Raw genomic sequence first — 21,640 nt, forward strand, 5'->3', positions numbered from 1 at the left:
GAAAAAGCAATAACAGTGTATTACATATGAACCCACCCACAGCTGTATCTATTTTGGCTGTGTGCTGTTTAGTTATGTACACACACACACCCCTTCTCTTCCTCTCTGCTGATACATGTGGATGTAGGGGTGTGTAATAAGTAACGGGTATTTAAACACACACACATCTTATGCATGAAAAGTTTAGAGACAATCTTCCCTGTTTCCTCATTAATACTCTATCCGCTGCGATACAAACCCCTCCTTTGAGTCCCACCTTTTCAAATGCAGAGAGGCACAGAAAACCCTGTCAAAGGGGACATGACTGAAGCCTGCTGCTGAAGCTGCCTGCGTGTGTGAGGGAGGGCAGCCAGGGCACCACTCAGACACATCTCTGGAGGCAGCACGCTGTGCCTTTGCTCTTAGAGGAGTTTTGTGCCAGTGGGCGGCTCCTTCCTGTGCAAACTTTTCTCTTGCCTCCCTCCCTCCCCCGTCCATCTCAGTGCCTTGCAGAGGGGCGGGAGCCTCTTCAGCTTGTTCCCTTTGCCCGCGGCTCTGTGCTGAAGATACCTCAGATTCCACCGCCCTCCTCAGACAGACTCGGTCGATAGGTCGCTCCCTGCCCCACACTCCCGGCTAGCGGGTCGCAGGGCTGCCGCTGTCTGCCCGGGAGGTGATGATGGAGGGTCGGAAGGGGAGCGCTGCAGAGGCAGCTCCTCCAGCCACTTGGCTGCTACCCGGTGATCCTGGCCCCAGGGGCCGCTCCCAAAGCGACATCTCCTCCTTCTGTTCCTCCAGAAGAAGCCACCCGTTCAGGTTCAACATCACAGGCTCAGGTAAGCAGTGGAGTGGAGTATTTGTTCTGGTGGATTTCTAGTTAAACGTGTTCCAGTCTGATTCAGGTGCAAGAAGCTGGTTTGGGCGACCAGCAGCCAGCTAACCCGGGTTCTTAGTACTCTGTTCTGCTTGGGAGCTTTTGCAGCAGGTGTCCTGGAGGGAATATGGGATAAGGGAAGCTGTGTTAGTGACAGATCCATCTGGGTTTTGTACCTGGCTGATTTTGTACCTGGCTGGTCATTGGGGTTTAAAAACCTTCCAAAGTGTTGAGGGCGGAAGGTGCCAGCAGGGTGTTGCGAACAAAACCTTGGGTTTATGTCGAGAACCAAGTGCCAGCTCTCTCTCCAGCTTGGCTCAGGAGCATCGCCTGGAAAGTTGTATTGTTGTGTCTGTTTCTACCATCCAAAGTGTATCTAAAGAGGGAAAGGCAGTGTAGCACTCCATCTGACATGCTTCAAGACCTGAATGAGTCTGCAATTTGTTTAGAAGATCTAAGCTGCCCTCACAACATGGGGCTGATCCTGAGAGGCAAAGAGTGCCTAAGATTCATTTTTACTTCAGTCTGATTGGATTCTCAAGATCATCCTATGTTATGGCTAATATCACTGTTTGTTTATGCAGATTGTCTATTTATGAGATCTAAACACCTTTATCGCCCTCATTATTCATTGCTCGGATATTCCCTTCTTCTGTTTCAAAAGTGCAGTTATCATTTTACTACCTGGCTTTAGAGCTTTTCAAACTGTCTTTCCTTAAATACACAATATTTTATATGAGTGTTTTCAGAAAGTTTGTGAAGAGACAATGAAATGCCCTGAAAGGGACCCCAAATACAGAGAAGTGGAACTGATTGCATGACTCACACAAGGCCCAATTTGTCCTCATTGAGTGTTTTGCTTGATAAAGGCTGCAGATTCTGGCTTGGAGTAGGAATTGCACTATATTGTTTTACTTCCGTACACTTTCTATTAAAATGTTATTTTGAAGATTCCTGAGTAAATGTACTACCTTCAAATCTCGCACACTTGCTGTTTCACTAACAAAAGTGGGGTTTCCAATGGGACAAAAACTTGTGACACAAAATTCTCTCCACAGCTAGGAGTGCACAGTATACTGACTTCAGTGGAAGTTAGGGGTGCATGTCTCTGGGTGTAATTTGAGCCTTAGAGACACATGAGGCTTCCAAGAAGGTCCAGGGTGAATTTCAAGTAGAAATTTAAAGGAGATAAGGATCCCAGTCTACACTGTAGAAATTGTAAAGTGGCAAAAGTAAAAATGAGGCTATTCCCTAGTCTTTTAGGCCATTTCTTGTGGCTAAGTTTAAAAAGAGCAAAACTCAGTTACATTCTGCAGTACAGATCTGCATATGTTTACATTTATTTGGAAAATGAAAGGCCAGATCCTCAGATGATGTAAGTCAGCACTACACCATTAAGTTAAATGAAACTATGCCAGTTTACACCAGCTGAGAATCTGTCTTTGAGATGCTTTGGAATCAGTTATGCTATTTATGCACCGAAGTTGACATGGAGACAAACCACAATGAAGGATTATACTTCAGGGAGGCATAGTGCCTTCTGGAGCTCCCAAGTGTACAGAGCGAGCACATCTGCTGCAGCATCTATTCAGATAATGTAAGGAGAGCAGCACACTGCACTGAGCTAGCAATGCTGCCTGGTATGAAGAGCACTGCCCTCTAATGCAGCTTGCACTATGGGAAATGCTAGGTGGGAGTAGGTTCTTTGGTTGGGGAATGCAGAAACTGTGAGTCCATCTGGCTGCTGTGCAAAGAGCACAAGTGGGAGAGGAGGCTTCTTGCACACTTGCAAGGAAGCAAAACAAAATCTGGGCCTGTATTAGATTTAGTCTGAAACTCTTTTACTAACTAAAATCGTATGCCAATTTCTGCATCTCATCTTTCTTTTTACCTTTTTCTTTTCATATTTGTTCTTTTTGAACTACGTTCAAGCAAATTCCGGGCTGCTGAAGGGTGCTGCAAGTATAGGGGACTAATTGTTTGTGTTAAGCAAGTGAGAGAAGAGCCAGAACAGGTACAGGCCGGACTGCAGCTCTGCAAGCTCCCTATGCTGCCCGCCTAATATGCCTCAATCCAGGCCTAGGAGAACCACATCTAGGAGTGATAGTGTTCAGTCTCCTTGTATATTTGGTTTTCAGTTTGTCTGCCAAGACTGCCAACAAAGAGTTAGTGTTAACTGTGGTGACTACCGGGATGTGGACATTTCCCTTCAACGGTATGATTTATTTGTAGTTTTCTTGCCTTATGTGAGACAAATTAGGCCTCCCTTCCTGCCTTGTCTGTTTTTTTAAAAAACTAAAACCTTTCAAGGATGTGCCAGCGTCCCTGCCAGCAACTGACAAATAATTCCTTCTGATTTATTTTTTAAACCACTTTTTTGTTTTCTCCATTGCTGTTCCCTGGATTTTTCCAGCTGTGCATGTGCGCAACAAGAGGTCAGGTAACACAACTGTTGATTCCATTTTTTAAAAGGGAACACCTGCATAAAAAATTCAAAGCTGTTACATTTTTAATATGGTGGTTAGAAATATTTTTAATACAGCGTTTCCATGAAAAATAACTGGCATTCTCATTCTTCCAAAAACCTGGAAAGCAAACATAACTGGGACTGAAATGTGGAGTGCTTGGACGTACAATATGACAATGATTATTATTTTTGCCCCTATCTTTTCCTTTAGCCTTATCAGTTTATTTATTTAAAGGAGGCCATTCATTCATATCAAAGATATCACATGCACACCAAGTGTCCCTATTTAAAAGGGATCTTTAAAAAAATCTGTACATGGTTTTTTCCCCTTTGTCATTCCCAAAATCTGTCCAGCCCCAGTATATTTGAATGAAGTGAAATGGTGCCTGCTGAAGTCATATTTTTGTCCCCATCAGCCATACTCTGATCTCAGTTGTGCTAATTTAAATGAGAGCACAGTTTGATCCATTTTCTGAACAATCAGTACCGTCATTATTCCGCCATTTTAATCACCCCTGAATTTGCCACTATAACTGCATCAGTTGTTGAGGGACAGTATTAATGGAGATTGTCTAGTTATGAAAATTCTACTAGGCTTTCTAAAAGCAGTTTTGGCAATGACTCACAAAATCCATCTGTCTGTTATTCCAGACAAGCGAGCTATGTATCTGAACAGATGAATGAATGTAGGCTTTTTCTATAGCCTGAAAGTAACAGTTTCCCAGCATCTCTTTACAACATCTTACTATCAACTGCTGTCCTACTTTTTAGGCTAATGCAATTTAAAATACATACTTTTTTTTTCAAAAGGGACCTATCCTAGGATAAGTGATGGCAGGTTATTTTCTTCATCTGTCTGGCCAAACTGTGTCAGTCCTAGTCACACTGAGTAATACTTTATCCTCAAGTATTTTCATTCATTTCAGCAGGACTATTTGAGGAGTGAGGTATGATTTAACGGTGAATAAAAGTGGCATAATCTGGCCCATAATCTGGCCCCTGGTAGCAACTTGACTTGTACCCTCAAAAAAGATTAAAGTCATCCAAGTTCAGAGGGCTCCTGCAAGGCATAGCCTGCATGCCATTTAATTCCCATGCTAAGGGGCATTAAGTCTGGGAACTGCCTAGAGGTACCCTCGGGGTGGGGGTGGGGGTAGATGGAGAAGGAATGTTCTCTCCAAGTTTCAGAGAAGCTGCAGAGCCACTGCATGGACACTACTTGAGTCAAATGGCTGAAGCAGCTGATCTCTCAGCCATAATATGCTTGAGTTATGTGGGTGGAACCCAAGGATACATATGTGGGCAAGTCTCTGGTCCAGTGGTCTGATCCCCACCCGCCTTTGGCAGTTGCCAAGAAAGAATTCATGAGTTTAATCCTTGTGATTGACAGTTTAATTGTTCCTGTGAGTGTCTTGTGTTGGTCCTTTGCAAGAGATTCTTTATTTAGATAACTTGTTCTAATGCTATGGATGCACTTTAAGAGTGAAAGGGTAGATTTTGGACCCCATCTCCAACCCCGCGGTGCAGTTCTGGTGGAGGAAAGGAACTGGAGAGTTATCCTAAGAAGGCAACCAGGGATTCATTTTGGACAGGCTGGAACTTTTTATGGCTGGTGAACTCATTTCCAGAACAAGTCAGTTTCAGTAATCCAGCCTAAAAGTCACCAAGAAGTGGATCATTGTGGCCAGGCCATTATCGGACAGCAGCAGGTGCAACCTTGGCAGATGCAAATAAAAGGTGTTTTTGACAGCTGTAGGTATTTTAGTGTCCAGAAATAGTTTGGAGCCCAGAACTCCCAGGCTATGGACTGATTTAACTCTTTGAGGGCAGACTGTCTCAGTAGTGGGAGAGATTAGGTGCTGATTAGCTCTTTAGGCTTGTTTTGACTAATTTAGTCTAATCTCTGAATTTGGCCCTTGGTGTTTGACGTTGGTTAAGTCACTTAGGCCAGTCTTCAGAAGAGGCTACAGACTGCATTCCATAATTTTGGGGTCTCATTTTCACATACCAGACGCTCAATATTGTAACTAAAGTCCATGGGAGTTGCAGATGTTCTGTGCATCCAAAAAATCATGTCATGCCTACAATGAGTGGGGCTGTTCAGCAGAGAGAATCTTTCAGTCTGTGGATGAGGAAGATGGCAAGTTTGGGGGGCATCTCTCTCATGCTAGGGGAATATACTTGTGAGTATAGTAATTACCTTTGAAAGTGTTTGTATGAAAATTACATACAAACTGAAAAAGGAAAAAAATATAAACGAAATATATACTTTTATTGAGCAGCCTTTTGCAGGATTTGTTTACAGCATAGGTTAAGGAACAGAAATTACAGGAGGGTTAACACAGGTAATTTGGGGTGGAAAATTACAGTAGAAGAAAAGACAAATAGTTACTTTGTTGTTTAAGATCAGCAACTAGGAACAACCTGTGTGATTTCTAAGAAATTGTACATCCTTTTACTAAGACAGTAAGCTCTTGATCTTTTTTCATTATATTTAAAACCTGGACTATTGAAAACAGGAGATAAACCTACCGGTATTTTGTTTGACAAGCAAATATTTATGAAATATGTATATGTATTTCTTTGTAATCAGGAAACATACTGCAGCTATTGTCACGTAACTTTAAACTTGACTGCTTTCATCATTACATATCATTTGTAATTTCAAAGTTGTTCTAAGGAAATTGTCAGCTGTCAGTGTACATTTTTTCATACTGCATTTATTGCAAAAGATGAAGTCTACGTGAATCATTATCTTTGATTATGTTAGCTGAAGTATGCACAAGGAAGCTAGGTGCACTAGAACTTACCCACTGATTTCTGATATGTGGGCTTATGCATTACTGCCTACAAGGTAAGAATCTAACAGTTTTTTGTATTGGACTTGTCAAATCTTGCTGCCTGCTGAAGCTTGTAGAAAACAATTGTGTCTCTGAAAATAACACAGAATGATTAAGTGTGGGTGCACTGGGAGCACCATGATTTTAAAAACACAAAATACTATGTCATTTTTACAAGTGGAATGATTTCCAGTGCAGCACTTTAAAATCAATTATAGATGTGAGCCCAGGCTGAAAAATATTATCTTTATGCAGTAACGATCTCCACGGCTAACTAAGTAGAAAGCTGGTTACAAACATTTGCACTATATGATTTAACATGCATTTGTGGCAATGAATCAGCTACTGGCTGTGTGATCTGTTTAGCATTTTGCCACTGTGTATTTTAGTTTCTCATGGCTTTTGGCATTTCTCACTTCCTGCTAAAGCGAGGCTTTTACTGAGTAACCATTTAATATCAGATCACATCTGAAGTACGAAGTCTGCGTAAGCTATTAAAAGATACATTGCAAAAGAGTTTTCACTCTTTTACCTTTGGTGACTATAAGTCATGTAAGGTTTTGAAAAACCAAACCCTAAATATTTCATCGTATTGAACTCATCATTGACTTAAATTTATTTATTCCTTTGTTGTTTTGTCATTTTATGAAATAGTAGCACCTTTGTGGCAATCAGAACTGCATGTGGTTAGAAGTACGTGGGCTGTAAAAAGTTACATGGGGTTGTAATGGGACACTGAATAGCTGGGTGTGATACTGTATCTTTTCTGACCCTTGATGTCACCTGCAGTCTGCTGACCAGCCTTGATGGGTCTTCAGTGGCTTTGCCCTTGGCAGGGGTGGCTCCAAGCCCCAGCACGCCAAGCGTGTGCTTGGGGCGGCAAGCGGAGGGGGGGACGCTCTGCCGGCGCCGCGAGGACAGCAGGCAGGCTGCCTTCAGCGGTTTGCCTGCGGAGGGTCCACTGGTCCCGCGGCTTCTGTGGACCTCCCACAGGCACCTCTGCAGGAGGTCCGCTGAAGCCACGGGACTAGCGGATCCTCCGCAGGCAAACCACCGGAGGCAGCCTGCCTGCCATGCTTGGGGTGGCAAAATCCCTAAAGCCGCCCCTGGCCCTCGGGTCAAGTCACAAAGTCTGAATGAACCCTTCTAGGGTAGGAAGAGTCCAATAAATAAACTGTCTACTTTTCCCTCACTCAGGCCTTCAGACCCAGCTCTGAGACCTTTAAATTCAGCCCTTTGTTCAGACTCCCAAATAAGCTCCATCCCCTTCTTGGGATTTATGCCACTTTACCTGTGGCCAGTGGGGGAACCCAGGCCCACTAGTATGGGCTTCAATCCAGGAACCCTCTACACAGCTGCCATGTACTGCTTCATCCAATTCTTTGCTACTTCTTCTCTGGGCCTCTCCCTACATGGCCCTTCTAGCTTTAGGGTTAAGGCTCTTAAGGGTTAAGGCTCTTAAGGGTTAAGGCTCTACAGATCCAGTTATGCAAAATGCAGCCAAAACCAAACTCTGGCTATCCCTCAAGTTCCTTTAGCTAGAGAGAAACACCCTTCCTTTCCCTACCCCCTCTGGTACCAGCCAGGAACTGATCTGCTAAGCTCCTGCAGCTTCTTTTATCTGGGCTGCTGGGTTCTGATTGGTTGTCACTAGCCCTTCTAGTCCTGGAGTCTCTGGAATTAAAGATTAATCTTTAATTACATTTTATGTCATGTGATGAAATCTCCAGGAAAATGTCCAACTAAAATTGGCAACACTAAGGCCCAGGTCTCTCTAGCTTGCAAGATGGCTACTCCAACAAGGCCTCTCTAGGCAGGCCTGAAGGAACTACCTTTTCTTCCCACCTTCCTGGAGCGGGATATACTAGGACCGTGGGGCCTCCCCTAGGGAGCTACAAAGGCCAGGTTACACCCTGTCACAGGGCCATAAACATATTATGATAGAAACCATGTACTTTGTAAGTTTGAATGTGAGATTTGTATGCCATCTGTGATACAGAATATCAAGAGAAATTGTGTCCTGCTCCTTTGTGCATTATATATGGTAAATAGGAGAACTCAAAGTGGAATTTTAAGATGAAGACTGCACCCTGTGGCTATTTTTGTTTTTCACAGTGGTGGAGTCCATGGAAGTCCCCCATAAAGTGGTTAATTGTTATCCAGGTGTCCAGGTTGCTCATCATCAAGTATACTTTGGCTAATAATAATATCTAGCTCCTACATAGCAGTCGGTGGATCTCAAAATACTTTACAATGGGAAGTCAGTATCAGTATGATGTGACAAAGTAGCCTTTAGTAGCAATCATTGCATTTGCCTAGTATTGTTTGTTGCTAGGTGTAGCGCAGATGAATAAGTCAATGTTTCCTAAAGGTACTCTGTTAAACCACTCAGCTCATCTGGAAAAGTTTCCAGAGGGGGACCAAAAAATCCTGAGTTCGGTGTCCTGGATTCCATTGCCTTTTGCTTGTCTTTGAAATATCCTGTCATAGAAATATTAATGACAAGAGACATTCTTGCTTGTCATTCAGGTGGAAAGCTTTGTCTTCTTCTTAACATATGTAAAGAGTTAGACGGTTTATCCTGTAAAAGAAATACACAGACAGTAAGAGCCTGGTCCTGCTCTCTCTCACATCAGTTTTAAATCATTGTAACACCATTGACTTCTGAGGACTTGTTCTTGTTTACAATGTTTATGAGATCAGAATTGGGCCTTTAATATGTAAAATCAGGCTATATAACTATGAAAGCCTGTAAAAACATTTAGGATTTGTGAGTTTATGAAAGGCTGAATCACTGAAATATTTTTAAACATTATAGGAATCAAATCCTAGGTACGATGGCTTTAGAAATGTTACTGTTGTTGTCACTCAGCCAGAAGCTTTATCAGAGCAATGTCAACAGTCCTCGCAAGCTTCCCTTGCCCTCATGTGAAGAACATTCAAGTACAGCTCTGTTAAACAGCAGCATCGCCTGCTGTGTACTTTGGTAATGACATGTTTTTCTATCATCTGTCAACACCTCCCTTTACCCCTGTGCCCCTTGTCCACATAAGATTGACACTTATCACATAACGTTTTAGACAGGCATTCGACTCGTTTTTTCAATGCACAGTAGCCGTGTCTGTCTAAACACTCTTTGGAGCAACAATACAGTCTACAGCTAGGACACCTCTGCTGCACGCCCATACTGTCTGAACACGTTGCACTCAAGCAGAGGTGGCAACAAGACCTGCACAAGTGGTCATAACTGTACACAGTGTGGCAAAACTAATAATTTTTCACACTGAACAAGTTTTTCACATCCAGAACCCCATATTAATGCTCATCATGCAACAGGATGAAAAAAGTCTTAGGGAACACTGGGCCTCCTGTTTTAAAAAATCCCCACCCGCCTTTCGCCGCATAAAGCACCACCTGTATGTTGACTCCTAAATGCTGTTCAAAAGCTGCTGCATCACTGAGCATAATCTTTTTTTTGATCTGACCACCTGAGTTTGTCATCTAACAATTCTGCATCTGTGGGTTTACAGTTGGACATGACGGCAGAGCTGCCTGCAAAACACAGATTGGTAAGTCAGGTCTACTAAACACTGTCTCTTTTTATGGATGATTTGACTCCTGAGGATAGAATTTAGAACTCTACGGCCACTCCCGTCCACATTTTTTACAACTGTCACAGTGAGGTGCAACGTCCCATCGACATGCGTCTCTCTTTACTCTGTAACAGCTTTGAGGTCTAATTTAAGAAGTCTTCAGCAGACAGCTCATTCCTAGTTCTTCTTACCGAAAACCAAGGGTTGGTTAAATTATAACTCTCTACATGTAACTGAATGTAATCATCAGGGGCTACCCTATTGTTAGTGTCATCGAGAACTAATTGTATCCCCCTCTGTATGCTGAATTTATTCACTCAAGATTGACAAAATGAAATTCCTCACAAAACACGGAACTCCCAAATCTAGGTGATTCCCATTGCCAACTTCTCACTCGCTCCATATACATGTCTGTTTGGGCATCTTCATTTTCAGGGTTACTTGGGGGTTCCTCTATGGGACCCTCAGCTGCATCTCCTACATCAGACACTATTTGAGAGTCAGACTCCAAGGTGCCACCATGAGGATCAGGGACAGGGACCCATCTAGAGAACCCATCTAGAGAAGGAGGGAATTTTCTAAATCAGACTCTGTGTGAGAGTCATTACCACTCTGCAGGTCAGTTTCTGCCTTCCCATTCTCAGACACACCAGTTTGAGAGTCTCCAATAGGGGGCATCTGTGGTAAACGTCTGTCTCAAATCTGGACTTAGCGTTCAAAATCTGAGTGTTTACTGTGAACCTCCCCCAAGCTTATACCCAGCTTGGATCTGATATCGCTGCCACCAACCAGGATTTTTTAGGGTTCCTGGTCACCCTGAGTCACCCCAACCTTTCCCTGGGGGACCCCCCCAAGACTCAGAAGTATGAGTCTACCGGCAAAGGAATGATCTCCCCTCCCTCCTCCCTCTCTCTCCGTTGTTCCGCTCTGAGGGGATTGATGCAATCTCTTTACATGACAATACCAAGAAACTGGTCTCCGTCTCTCCAAAGAGACAAGCCTTAAGCACCAGGGAACAGAGCTGATTCTCTCTCTCCTTTCCCCGTAACTTTTTCCACCCTGGGACAATAGAAGGAACACACAGAATGTAATGCTTCCCTCCCCTCCCTGTCTTCCCGAGAGGGAGACAGATACCTGGTACAGAAATTTCTATCCCTTTGCCTCACTAGGAAAAGAAAACTCCCACAAGTTTTAAAAGAAACTTTATATATAAAAAAAAGAAAGAACTTACATATACTACACTCTGCATTAAGAAATTCAATACAGGGAATATGGCTTATAAGAAATAGGAATAAACAGCCTGATTTAAAGATAGCCAATTAAACCAGTCCAGCAAAATTAACACCCATGTAAATACAAACTAAAGCACATCACAGCCGATTACTTTTTCTTTGTACTTACACTTGATAGTAGAATATTGAAAGAAGATGGAGTTAGAGAAAGCTTGTTTACTCACAGCCGAGCGAAAACAAAAAGACCCCTAGTTTCCAGTTCCCTCCCAGACTTTAAAAAAAATCCAGGTCTTTGATTGGTCCTCTGGTCAGGTGTTTGGTTCCCCCTTTGTTCACCCTTTACAGGTAAAAGAAAATTAACCCTTACCTATCTACTTATGACAGCATCTCTTTGTTTTTTTCTCCTCATCACCTTTTTAGACTTTTTTGAAAATTTTACAGCGACCCTGGTCTGTATCTTCCAGGCAGCCGTCCATTTATCGTCCCTTTTATTTATGCCTTAGCTGATGTGTACCTTTGAGGATGCCCCTTTTACCCAGGTCCCTTTCCACAACTAGTCACTCCTGCTCAGAGCCACTCTCTGGAAAAATTGAAGTATTTTTCAAAAAGTCACCTGCAAGAGGTTTTGCATTTTGGATGTAGTTTCCAGTCCTCCTTTCTTTTACAACCCCTGAGGATACAGCATCCATCAACTTTCTGAATGAAGCATCGTATTTTCCCCAAATCTTTTTAGAATACTGAAGAGCTGTGCCAAGCAGTAGCATAGCTAGTGGGGTGCAGGGGAAGCAGTTGCTTCCCCTCAGCACATTTTCCAAAAGTGGTGCCTTAGTTAGGGGTTACCATGGCACCAGTGGGCGAGGCCCACGCTCCCTCCGCTCTGAAGCTTGGTCTGCCGGGCAGTGCTGGGCTCCTGCAGGCAAGGGAGGGCAGCAGACCCGGAGGAGCCATGGGCAGGTGGCGGCATGGCCGGAGGAGTGAGGGGGGGTGCAGCATAGGGGCCCGCAACTCTACCCCCACTGCAGACAACTCTGATGCAGACAGTTTGGTGGCTAGGCCTCTTGGAGCGCTCTGTGATGCAGAGGCAGCTGTCAACAATCAGGTCTAGGCAGTTCCTGCTGGCCTAGGAGAGCCCCGCAAGCGTGGCCGCAAAGCAGAGGCAGCGGCAGAGCTCGTGCATGGTGGAGGAGTGGATGCCGTGGCTCTGCGCTGCTCATGCAAAGCTCCGCCCACAGCCCTCTGCAAGAGTGGCTCGGTGCCTGCCCCGTCTCCTGCACTGACCAGGTCCTGGGGCAAGGAGGGTCTCCCTCACCTCCTCGCGGCAGCCACAGTGGGCGGACCCACTGCAGGTCACTCCCAGCAGAAGCCTCAGTGCCGCCCTCGGCTCACTGGAATAAAACTCCCCCGAGGAGGGGAGAGCACTTCCCCCATCCCGCCACAGCCTGTCAGTGCGACCCGCCCACAGCCAGGCTCCACCAATAACCCCAGGAAGGGCAGCACCCTCGGGCTGAGCGGGCGAGCCAGGCTGCAGCTTCCCCAGCTCCTGGCCATTGAGCCACATGTGAGCTTGGCTACCAATTTGCCATGTGATTGGGGCTGCCAGGAGATTCGCCATGGTGGGGTTTGCTCTCTGCTGCTGGCTGGGCTGGGTCTAGTGGCCGGGCCCCGGAAAGAAGCAACGGATTCCCAGGCTCTCCCTGTCCCGGGGGCAGCTCCAGCCCCCTCTGCACAGAGAGTCCCAGGGACCCCAGCCCACTCCCATCCCCAGTAACCCCTGCCCAAGCACCATACCCCGTGTACCTCTCCCATGTACCCCATGCCCCTGCCTTTCCATCCCCTTCACCTCACCTCGTACCCCTCTCCTCTGCCACCCTCCCTACATCCTCCCCTCCACCTCCCCTCAAGTCAACCCCCCTGTCCCCGTCCCTCCACATCCTCCCCTTCACCTCCCCTTGTACCCCCTGTCCTCTGCAGCCTCCCTGTACAGCCATGGGGTGGGGGCAGCATGGCCGGAGGAGCGAGGGGGGAGTGCAACATAGCCACAGTGTGGCTGGACAAGCCAGCCAACGGGTGTGTGGGGGAGGCACGGTGTGGCTGGAGGAGCCGGGGGGGCATGGCTAGAGGAGGAGACAAGGGGGGGGGCGCCTTTTTTATGTTTGCTCCCCTGCTCTTAAAACCTGGCTATGTCATTGGTGCCAAGCTTACTGTGCTGGGAGAATGGTTTGTAATAATTTTCAAATACTTCATAAGGAGATACCCCAGCATCACGGGAGCTTTCAGTGCTTGTTTTTTTATTCACAATCAATCAAGCGCATGCTCTGGATTTGTGAATCTCTGTGTTTTGACTCACAGTTTTCTCAGGGTTTGGTGTGGTGGTAACCACTGAGGAATTGGAGTTGTGTTTGCGTGGTTGCAATATTCCAGTATCACAAGAATTTTCAGTGCCTGTTTTTTTATTCACAACCTCTAAAGCACATGCTCCAGGTTTGTGAATGTCTGTGTTTTGACTCACAGTTTTCTCAGGGCGTGGTGTGGTGCTGACTGCTGAGGAGCTGGAGTTGTGTTTGCATGGTTGCTTTTTACCAGAATCTTTTGTTTTGCCCTTGGGTTTGATGTATATAAGCTTTGGACTGCCCTGATGCTTCATCTGCGCTCTTGTGCTGTTTTGCGTTGGTGGTGGTGTTGTTAAAGGGCTCAGAGCAGATTTCTAGTGGAGGTGTCCCTGTAGCTCTGACTACAGGATTGTCAGGAGAGCTGCCCATGCCTGATTAAGAAAAACAGAGATGTTCCAATTCACCATCAAATAACCATTTTACAAAATTTAACTTTACTATCTTTCTCACCCATACCTATGTATTTGCTTAAAATATAAAACCTCAGAAAATAACCAAACCAATAAGCAAAATATATTTACTGGGCGTCATCTATTCGTCAACCATTGATGCTGGTGAATTTTCCTTTTCAGCTGTTGCTTTCCTTTTTCTTTTGAGATTGTTTAACTTCTTATGTTTGGATTGTACTGTGGAGCAGACAACATTATTATTATAAAACACATGAAACGGTCTTGTAAACTTAAAAAATAAAATACTCATTAGGATGTTTTTCTATTTAAAAAGTCATAGCTTTAAAAGAAAATAATCCATTTCAGGCTGTACAACACACACAGGTTTTGGTTTATTTCTACCATGAGTGTTTCTCTAAAACCTAGACATTTTTCATACAAGCATGTTTCCACCATGCACTCAAAAACAAAATGTGCAATAAAATACTTTTTAAACTCCTCCACCATAACTATGTCTTGCATAAGCCCCCTAAGTCACCAAAAACTATTTAAACACTAACTAATTTTAAAACAACCCATTTTAAAAGCACATCACATTTTGCAGAGTAAAAACCAAACAGTTCTGAAACAAAATACTGTAAAACCCTACACATGTATCTTCAGCATAGGCCTCCCTGAATCACCAACAACAATTTAAACATTAAAACTAACTTTAAAAAGACAAACCACCCATTTTTAAAAACACATCACATTTTGCAGAGTAAAAAACCTTGTTAGTTTGAAACAAAACAAACTGTTTGAAACCAAATATTTTTAAAAAGTATTTTACCAAATACTTTAAAAAAGTACTTTAGTTTGCAACCAAATACTTAAAAAAAAAAAATCCACATCTATGTCTTACACAGACCCCTAACTCACAAAAAAACCCAGCAGTTTTAAACCCACCAAACCAACAGTTTGTAACTAAATACTTTTAAAAAACCAAACTTATCTCTAGCATAGGCCCCTGAATCACCAACAGGGTGACCAGACAGCAAGTGTGAAAAATCGGAACGGGGTTGGGGGGTAATAGGAATCGATATAAGAAAAAGACCCAAAAATCGGGACTGTCCCAATCTGGTCACCCCAATCACCAACAACAATTTAAACACTAACTAATTTTAAAACAACCCATTTTAAAAACAAACTTCACATTTTGCAGAGTAAAATACCCCTGCTAGTTTGAAACAAACCAAACCAACTGTTTATAATCATATACTTTAAAAAATCCCACACCTATGTCTTGCAGACCCCTAACTCACAATTTAAACATTAAAACTAATTTTAAAACATTTTAAAACACATACATGCTTTTAAAAGCCAACTGCAGAAAGTTACCTTCCACAACAGAGTAAGAGATGCTGGCACATGGTTATTCTGTCCCGCCCAATGTGTATTTGGGCCTTTGGATTGAAAAACAAGCAAAGTTTTTAGTTAGTATTATTCCCCAATTGCATCAAATCCCTATGCAAGCAGTATTATACCTGGTGTTTTTAATTTAACAGTATTAAGTACAACTATAGTTAAAAATGGAGTTTTACCTGGCCCTGGTGAAAAGCAGCTTGAAGTTGCTATTGCCATGCTAAACAGATCACACTGCAATAAAGATAGATACTATTATTTAATAAGGACAGCATAGACAAAGAGTGACATTATATAATATATATTTTCAGAGTGAAAACAAGCAGCATACCTAATCTTGCAGTCCAGCAGCTATTCTGTTCAGGATAGTTTCTGTTGAAAGAGGACAGTCTCCAAAACACTTTGGTTTTTATACCATCCTAATTCTTTGTTTCAGAGTTTGTAGTTAGCAGGTTGATTCTTACAACTCTGAATTAATAGATACTTAAGGAAATTAGGCCTGCCCACCCCAGCATTCCCTTTTGTGATCTGAGGGGTGGGGAAATTATGGTAAGTTGTCTGCACAACTGGGCTGCTCTTTTTTTTTTTTTTTTAGTTAAAATATATTTTTCTGTTTCATTGAAAAAACAGAGCAATGTAGGGCCTTCTTACAGTATTAAACCGTAAATCACCATACACAACAATCCTTAATGTTACTGATAGTGAATGTCTTGGTTTTGGTTTTGTTCTTAAACACGTTTATTTCATGCTTAAAGTTTTGGATTGTTTTGAAATAAAATGGATGTATCACAACCACAGTAAACACCCTACAAATACCCCCAGCTTTTAAATGCTTTTACTTTAAGTGCTTGTTCTATAAAAGAATGGTGGAGGTTTGTGAACCCTTGAAGCATTTCAGTTTTGGGCTAGACTCTTGTTTAGTTTTGTAAATATATTATTTTAAGGACTTTGAGTTGCTAGAAAGAGTACCAACTCCTGAGGTTTTATTTAAACTGCCCAATATCATTCCACAAACTCCTGGGGTTATATTTAAGCTGTCCAACAGCGTCTACGAACTCCTGAGGTTTTATTTAATTTAATATTAATCATAGCTCACCATCCCTGCCTACCTCCCTCCCTTACTGTGGGTGTTCCCCCATCAAACTTAATTACTGATCACTAATACATTTAACCCTGATGGAAACAAGGGTGGGTAATCACATCTAAACCTACAGACTCAATGGAGTCACTCTTGCTATTCAGTGGGGGGATGTGGTTAAATCATTAGTTCAACAGGGTGCGTCAGCTCTATTGTATTCAAACACATGTCTCAAACATTCCTGTTTGATATAGAAGCCTTTTTTTTTGCTTTTATTTTAAACACATTTTGGGGGGGTTCCCCCCTCACAAGATTCTACTACACCCATTTCTGCTTTTGGGGTAAATGGGTCTCTTTTACACAAAGACACAAGAGCTAGTTTCTCGCAAACTATTTTTTTTTATTTAAAAGACATACAGCCCCTTGAAAACAAACCAAGATGCTCCATCAAAAGTTTTATCTTACTTAAGGACCACACAGACCTTCTAACAGAAACACAGATAGTCACAAAGCCCTTTTCAATAGATATTTTTATTTACAGCTACCAAGTTTTATATCGCATGTTTGTCCCCTCACCTTTCTCTAAATTAATCCTTTTAGATTTCTTACCAATAGTCTTTTTCTTAAGCAGGGTTCTGTAACTGTTTGTGTGGACCAGACAGTCAGTATAATGCTGTAAGCAGGCATCTTCCGGTTTGGTCATTTTCTTTAAATTACTGTCAGGGTCTGAACCAAATTGCACAGCATTTACCAAGGTCACCCCTTGCGCTAAATTTTCTTGGATTCGACACAGACATTGCAAAGCATAACCTATGGCAATAACATTGTTTCATAAGCTTTCCAAACATAGCTCAGCGCACAGGTCCCGGAGCTTGCAGTTTATGTCCTCCGAAGTCTAACTCACACAGTCATGGTGCTATTGGGCTGGCGTATCTATGACACAGCCCTCCCAATCTTCAAAAAGCTTTTCCCTAAGGGAGTGATAAAAGACAGCATAAACAACATATCATACAGTAGAGCGCATGACTTTTTATGCTCACGACATGGCACTGGCTTAGTTCTGTGCCAAGCCTCCTCCTTAAATCCATATAGCCATCATCCTCGGCATCCTCATTAACAATTTCTATCAGCATTGAGCAAAAACAAGATGGGTCCAGTTTGTCTTTGTTGTCTGATGCAACAGTGTCTAGGGCCTCCAGGTCCTCTAGAAAGGCATCGTTGAGCTGTTGAGAGATTTTCAGAAAAGAAACAACTGTAAGCCTTTCCACTGTTTGTTTTTTAGATTGATGCAACCCCAGGTCAGTTTCTAACCCCATTACATCCCATCCTCAACCGCCACTTCTTAATTGTTCATTTACCTGAGTGACGTTTTTTCCGTTCACCTTGTCCACCGGTGACTCCCATGAACCAGGGTCGCCTTCCTCCATAGGGATGGAAAACGAGATGTCGTCACACACGTCGGTCTTCCTCATGAGCAGTTGGATTTCGGGGTTGAGTTCTGGCGTAGCCATCAACAGCTGGGCCAAAGAGCTCCTCTCGGCTGCTTTCTCCTCCTCCTCAGAACTGTCGCTGATGTAGTGTTTTCTCCACAGGCGGTTGAAGGCTCTCAGAGCTAAAACAGATTCTGAAGTTCTCACCAGCGTGGTGAAGAAGTCCATGTTTCCTCTCAGCGTTTCCACGATTTCTGAAACACGCATTCTTGGAACAAAATGGCCTCTTCTGCATGGCACCAAAACTTCCAGGGGTGGTGCTGCACTCTGCTTGGTAGAGGGCGGTAGGTGGAGCTCTTAGAGGGGTCACATGACCATTCTGGGTAGCTCACTCTGCCCAAGAACTCCCCCCAGTTGGTCAGAAATGCTCTTGTGCAGGTCTTCTGCATCTGAAACCCATCCTGATTTGTAGAGGGTGGTGGGAGGAGTTCTTAGAGGGGTCACACAACCCTCTTCTGGTCAAGTCACCTGCCCTAGAATTCTTGATTAGATAGGATGTGATCAAGTGTTGCCCCTTTTTGATGTGAGCGGCTAATCAGAGTTTGGAGTCCTGGGGTCGTTACAGTTGGGAGCAGAAACTGGTGATAGTCAGGTTAGTCAGGATACTCCCTGATTGGTCAAATCTGCTCTTGGAGCGGTCCTATGGGGGGCAAAACCCATCCTGATTGGTAGAAGACGGTGGGACGAGTTCTTTGAGGGGTCACACAACTCACTGTGGGGTGGGGTGGCATAGTTCAGTGGTTTGAGCTTTGGCCTGCTAAACCCAGGGTTGTAAGTTCAATCCTTGAGGGGCCCATTGAGGGATCTGGGACAAAAATCTGTCTAGGGATTGCTCTGAGCAGGGGGTGGGACTAGATGACCTCCTGAGGTCCCTTCTGACCCTGATATTCTATGATTTTATAATTCTGTGTATCACCTCACCCTAGAACACCCCCAATCGGTCAAATTTCCTTTCGGGGCAGCCCTCCAGGGAGTGAAACCCATTCTGATTGGTAGAAGGCAGTGGCAGGAATTTTTAGAGGGGTCACATGACACCCTTCACTTCCAGTCATGTGTCCGTCTTGACTCCAAAAGTAATACCCCCGGGGGTGGGTCTTAGGGTGACAGGTGGGAGGGGTCTGGAGTGGTCAGAGGTGGGGTCTATGTTTGATTGATGGTAGGCCCCATATACTACTTACATTCTAGAGACCCTTTGACTAGGAAGCTTCAGTGAATGAGATTTGAATGGAGCTGGGACCCAGCAAAAATGAGCAAGATTTGTTAGATTCCACAAAAGGGCCATTAAAGCTAAAGATAGCCTTTGGCTAAGGTTGTTGATAAACAGGGATAGCTGAAAGTTGCTTATTATTGTGTGTAACAAAAGTATAAATGCTTGCTGTAATTGTTTACCTGTTAAGAGACCTGTCTAGGAAGCGGAGACCCTATGTCCTAGTGCACTCTCTCCCTGCTGTAGTTGCTAAACAGAATAAAGTATCTAACTTTGCTGTACCCAACCAAAAAGTGACAACTAAGTTTTTTTCTGACAGACGTTTTGGAGATCATGGGGAAGGAACAAAAGGCCTGTTAGGAGTCATGAAAAGAGAAGACTGAATAGTGGGAATAGAGGGGAGATCTTTCAGAACCATAAGAAGAGTAATGGTAAAGCTTAGGAAAAAAGCTAAACTTTGACATGATCCTTAGTTTTTCTAAATGTAGAATTGGTTGAAGTTTTCTGACCAAAAACGTTTCTTGATGAAATATGTTTTTTTCCACAGGAAAATCTTGATTTCTAATACATTTTCCAAAATTCAATAGGAAGAACTCAAACAAAATGTTTATCTTTAAATTGACATTTTGAAATGTTTCAGATCCAAGTTTGTGAACTTTTAATTACAACCCCCCCACTCCCACCCCCCTGATTCGGGACCAAAAAAAAATAGAAATATCAGATTTTCCCATGGGATGGAAATGCCATTTTCCAACCAGCTTTAACTAAATCAGTTCACCTGTCTAGTGAAAATATTATTAAAGCCATTTTCTTTTTTTGAGTTAATCACTGAAGCCCTGATCCTCCAAGGTACTTCATGCCTGGTCTAAAGGATTAGGATACTCAGAACTTCACAGGATCAGGCCCTAAAAAAGTATATTGATCCAATGTGCCATACAACTTGTAAAGACACATGCATTTTCTTTTTTCCATTCTTGGTGAAGAATCATAGCTTCTAAATACATTTGTGACTAATGTACACCATATGCAAGTAAATTACAGGTGTTGAGTTGAATTGGCGTAGATGTGGGGTTTTGGTTTTGTGGGAGGTTTTTTATTATTGTTTATGGACACAGTAAAGAATAGTTTGTGGCAAATTTGCACTTGAAAGTTTGTGTCCTAATTGCAGACTTTGTGTTCAAACACATACAGCTATTTTTAAACTTAGTGAGGGAATAAGTAGTAGTGATCCTTTTATTTTATTTTATTTTTACTATAGCCCAGTTTCATTGCTTGCTTACAACTCATTTTAAAGTAACTTTATTTCAGATAGTCTAGTGAAATTTTTCATCCACAAATGGCAATTGCTCCCAGTAAACAATGTGAAAATTGTATTTACATTTTACAATTACCTGCTTCTGACTGAAATTAAGAACTGAATAGTGGCAAGCTCAGGAAACCCAGTTTTGAAACATATATTAATATGTCTGTTTTAAAATTAAATTGTTTATTTTTTTAATGTGTTCATGTCAGAAAGGAAGGCTGGCCTTGTTGTAAACGTGCTGTACTAAGACTAGTGAGTGCTAGGTCAGTTTCTTCTTCCACCACAGACTTCCAATGTGATCTTGGGTAAGTTACCTTGCCTCAGTTTCTCATCTGTAAAAATGGGATTATAGCACTTCCCTCACAGGTGTGTGGTGAAGATAAATGCATTAAAGATTGTGAAGCACTCAGATACCACAGCGATGGACTCTGCATAAGTACCTAAGATAGATAGTGCTTGAGGAAGTCACATGATTGTGCCATGTCTCAAGTCCCCATTTATGAAACAGGGAAAATAATATTTCCTTTCTCCAAACTTTATTTGTCTTGCCTACTTAGAGTATAAACTCTTTGGGGTAGATTGTGTTTGTACAATGCCTAGCAGATTGGAGCCAGGATCTTTGCAGGGGCCTTTAGGCATTACCATAATAAAAATAATTAGTAGCTTTGTGCTTATTTCTTATACTATATGAGATCCTTTATGAAGGGAAAGCAACATGAAGCCCTGGTCTACACTACAAGTTTAGGTCAAATTTAGTAGCGTTAGATCGATTTAACCTTGCACCCATCCACACGATGAAGCCATTTTTATTGACTTAAAGGGGTCTTCAAATCGTTTTCTGTACTCCTTCCCGACGAGGGGATTAGCGCTGAAATTGACATTGCCGGGTCGAATGTGGGGGTAGTGTGGATGCAATTCGACGTTATTGGCCTCCGGGAGCTTTCCCAGAGTGCTCCATTGTGACCGCACTGGACAGCATTCTCAACTTTCATGCACTGGCCAGGTAGACAGGAAAAGCCCCGCAAACTTTTGAATTTTATTTCCTGTTTGGCCAGCGTGGCGAGCTGATCAGCACAGGTGACCATGCAGAGCTCATCAGCAGAGGTGACCATGTTGTTCCAGGATCGAAAAAGAGCTCCAGCATGGACCAAACGGGAGGTACTGGGTCTGATCACTGTATGGGGAGATGAATCCATGCTATCAGAACTCTGTTCCAAAAGACAAAATGCCAAAATATTCAAAAAAATCTCCAAGGGCATGAAGGACAGATGCTATAACAGGGACCTTCAGCAGTGCCTCATGAAACATAAGGAGCTCAGGCAAGCCTACCAAAAAACCGAAGAGGCAAACGGCCTCTCCGGGTCAGACCCCCAGACATGCCACGTCTATCATGAGCT

General features: G+C 43.2%; 1 protein-coding gene across 3 annotated transcripts in view; it reads left to right on the forward strand.

Annotated features, from left to right (window-relative positions):
- Positions 1 to 655: 655 nt before the first annotated feature.
- PHACTR2 (phosphatase and actin regulator 2) overlaps positions 656 to 21,640 on the forward strand; it is a 209,135-nt gene continuing 188,150 nt past the window's right edge. For all 3 annotated transcript variants that reach the window (XM_032794767.2, XM_075064009.1, XM_075064011.1), the window contains exon 1: positions 656 to 815. In XM_032794767.2, coding sequence (XP_032650658.1) covers positions 656 to 815 — 160 coding nt within the window. The remainder of the gene's footprint in view (positions 816 to 21,640) is intronic.

This window comes from Chelonoidis abingdonii, chromosome 3 (genome assembly GCF_003597395.2).
Source record: "Chelonoidis abingdonii isolate Lonesome George chromosome 3, CheloAbing_2.0, whole genome shotgun sequence".
Lineage (NCBI taxonomy): Eukaryota > Metazoa > Chordata > Testudines > Testudinidae > Chelonoidis > Chelonoidis abingdonii.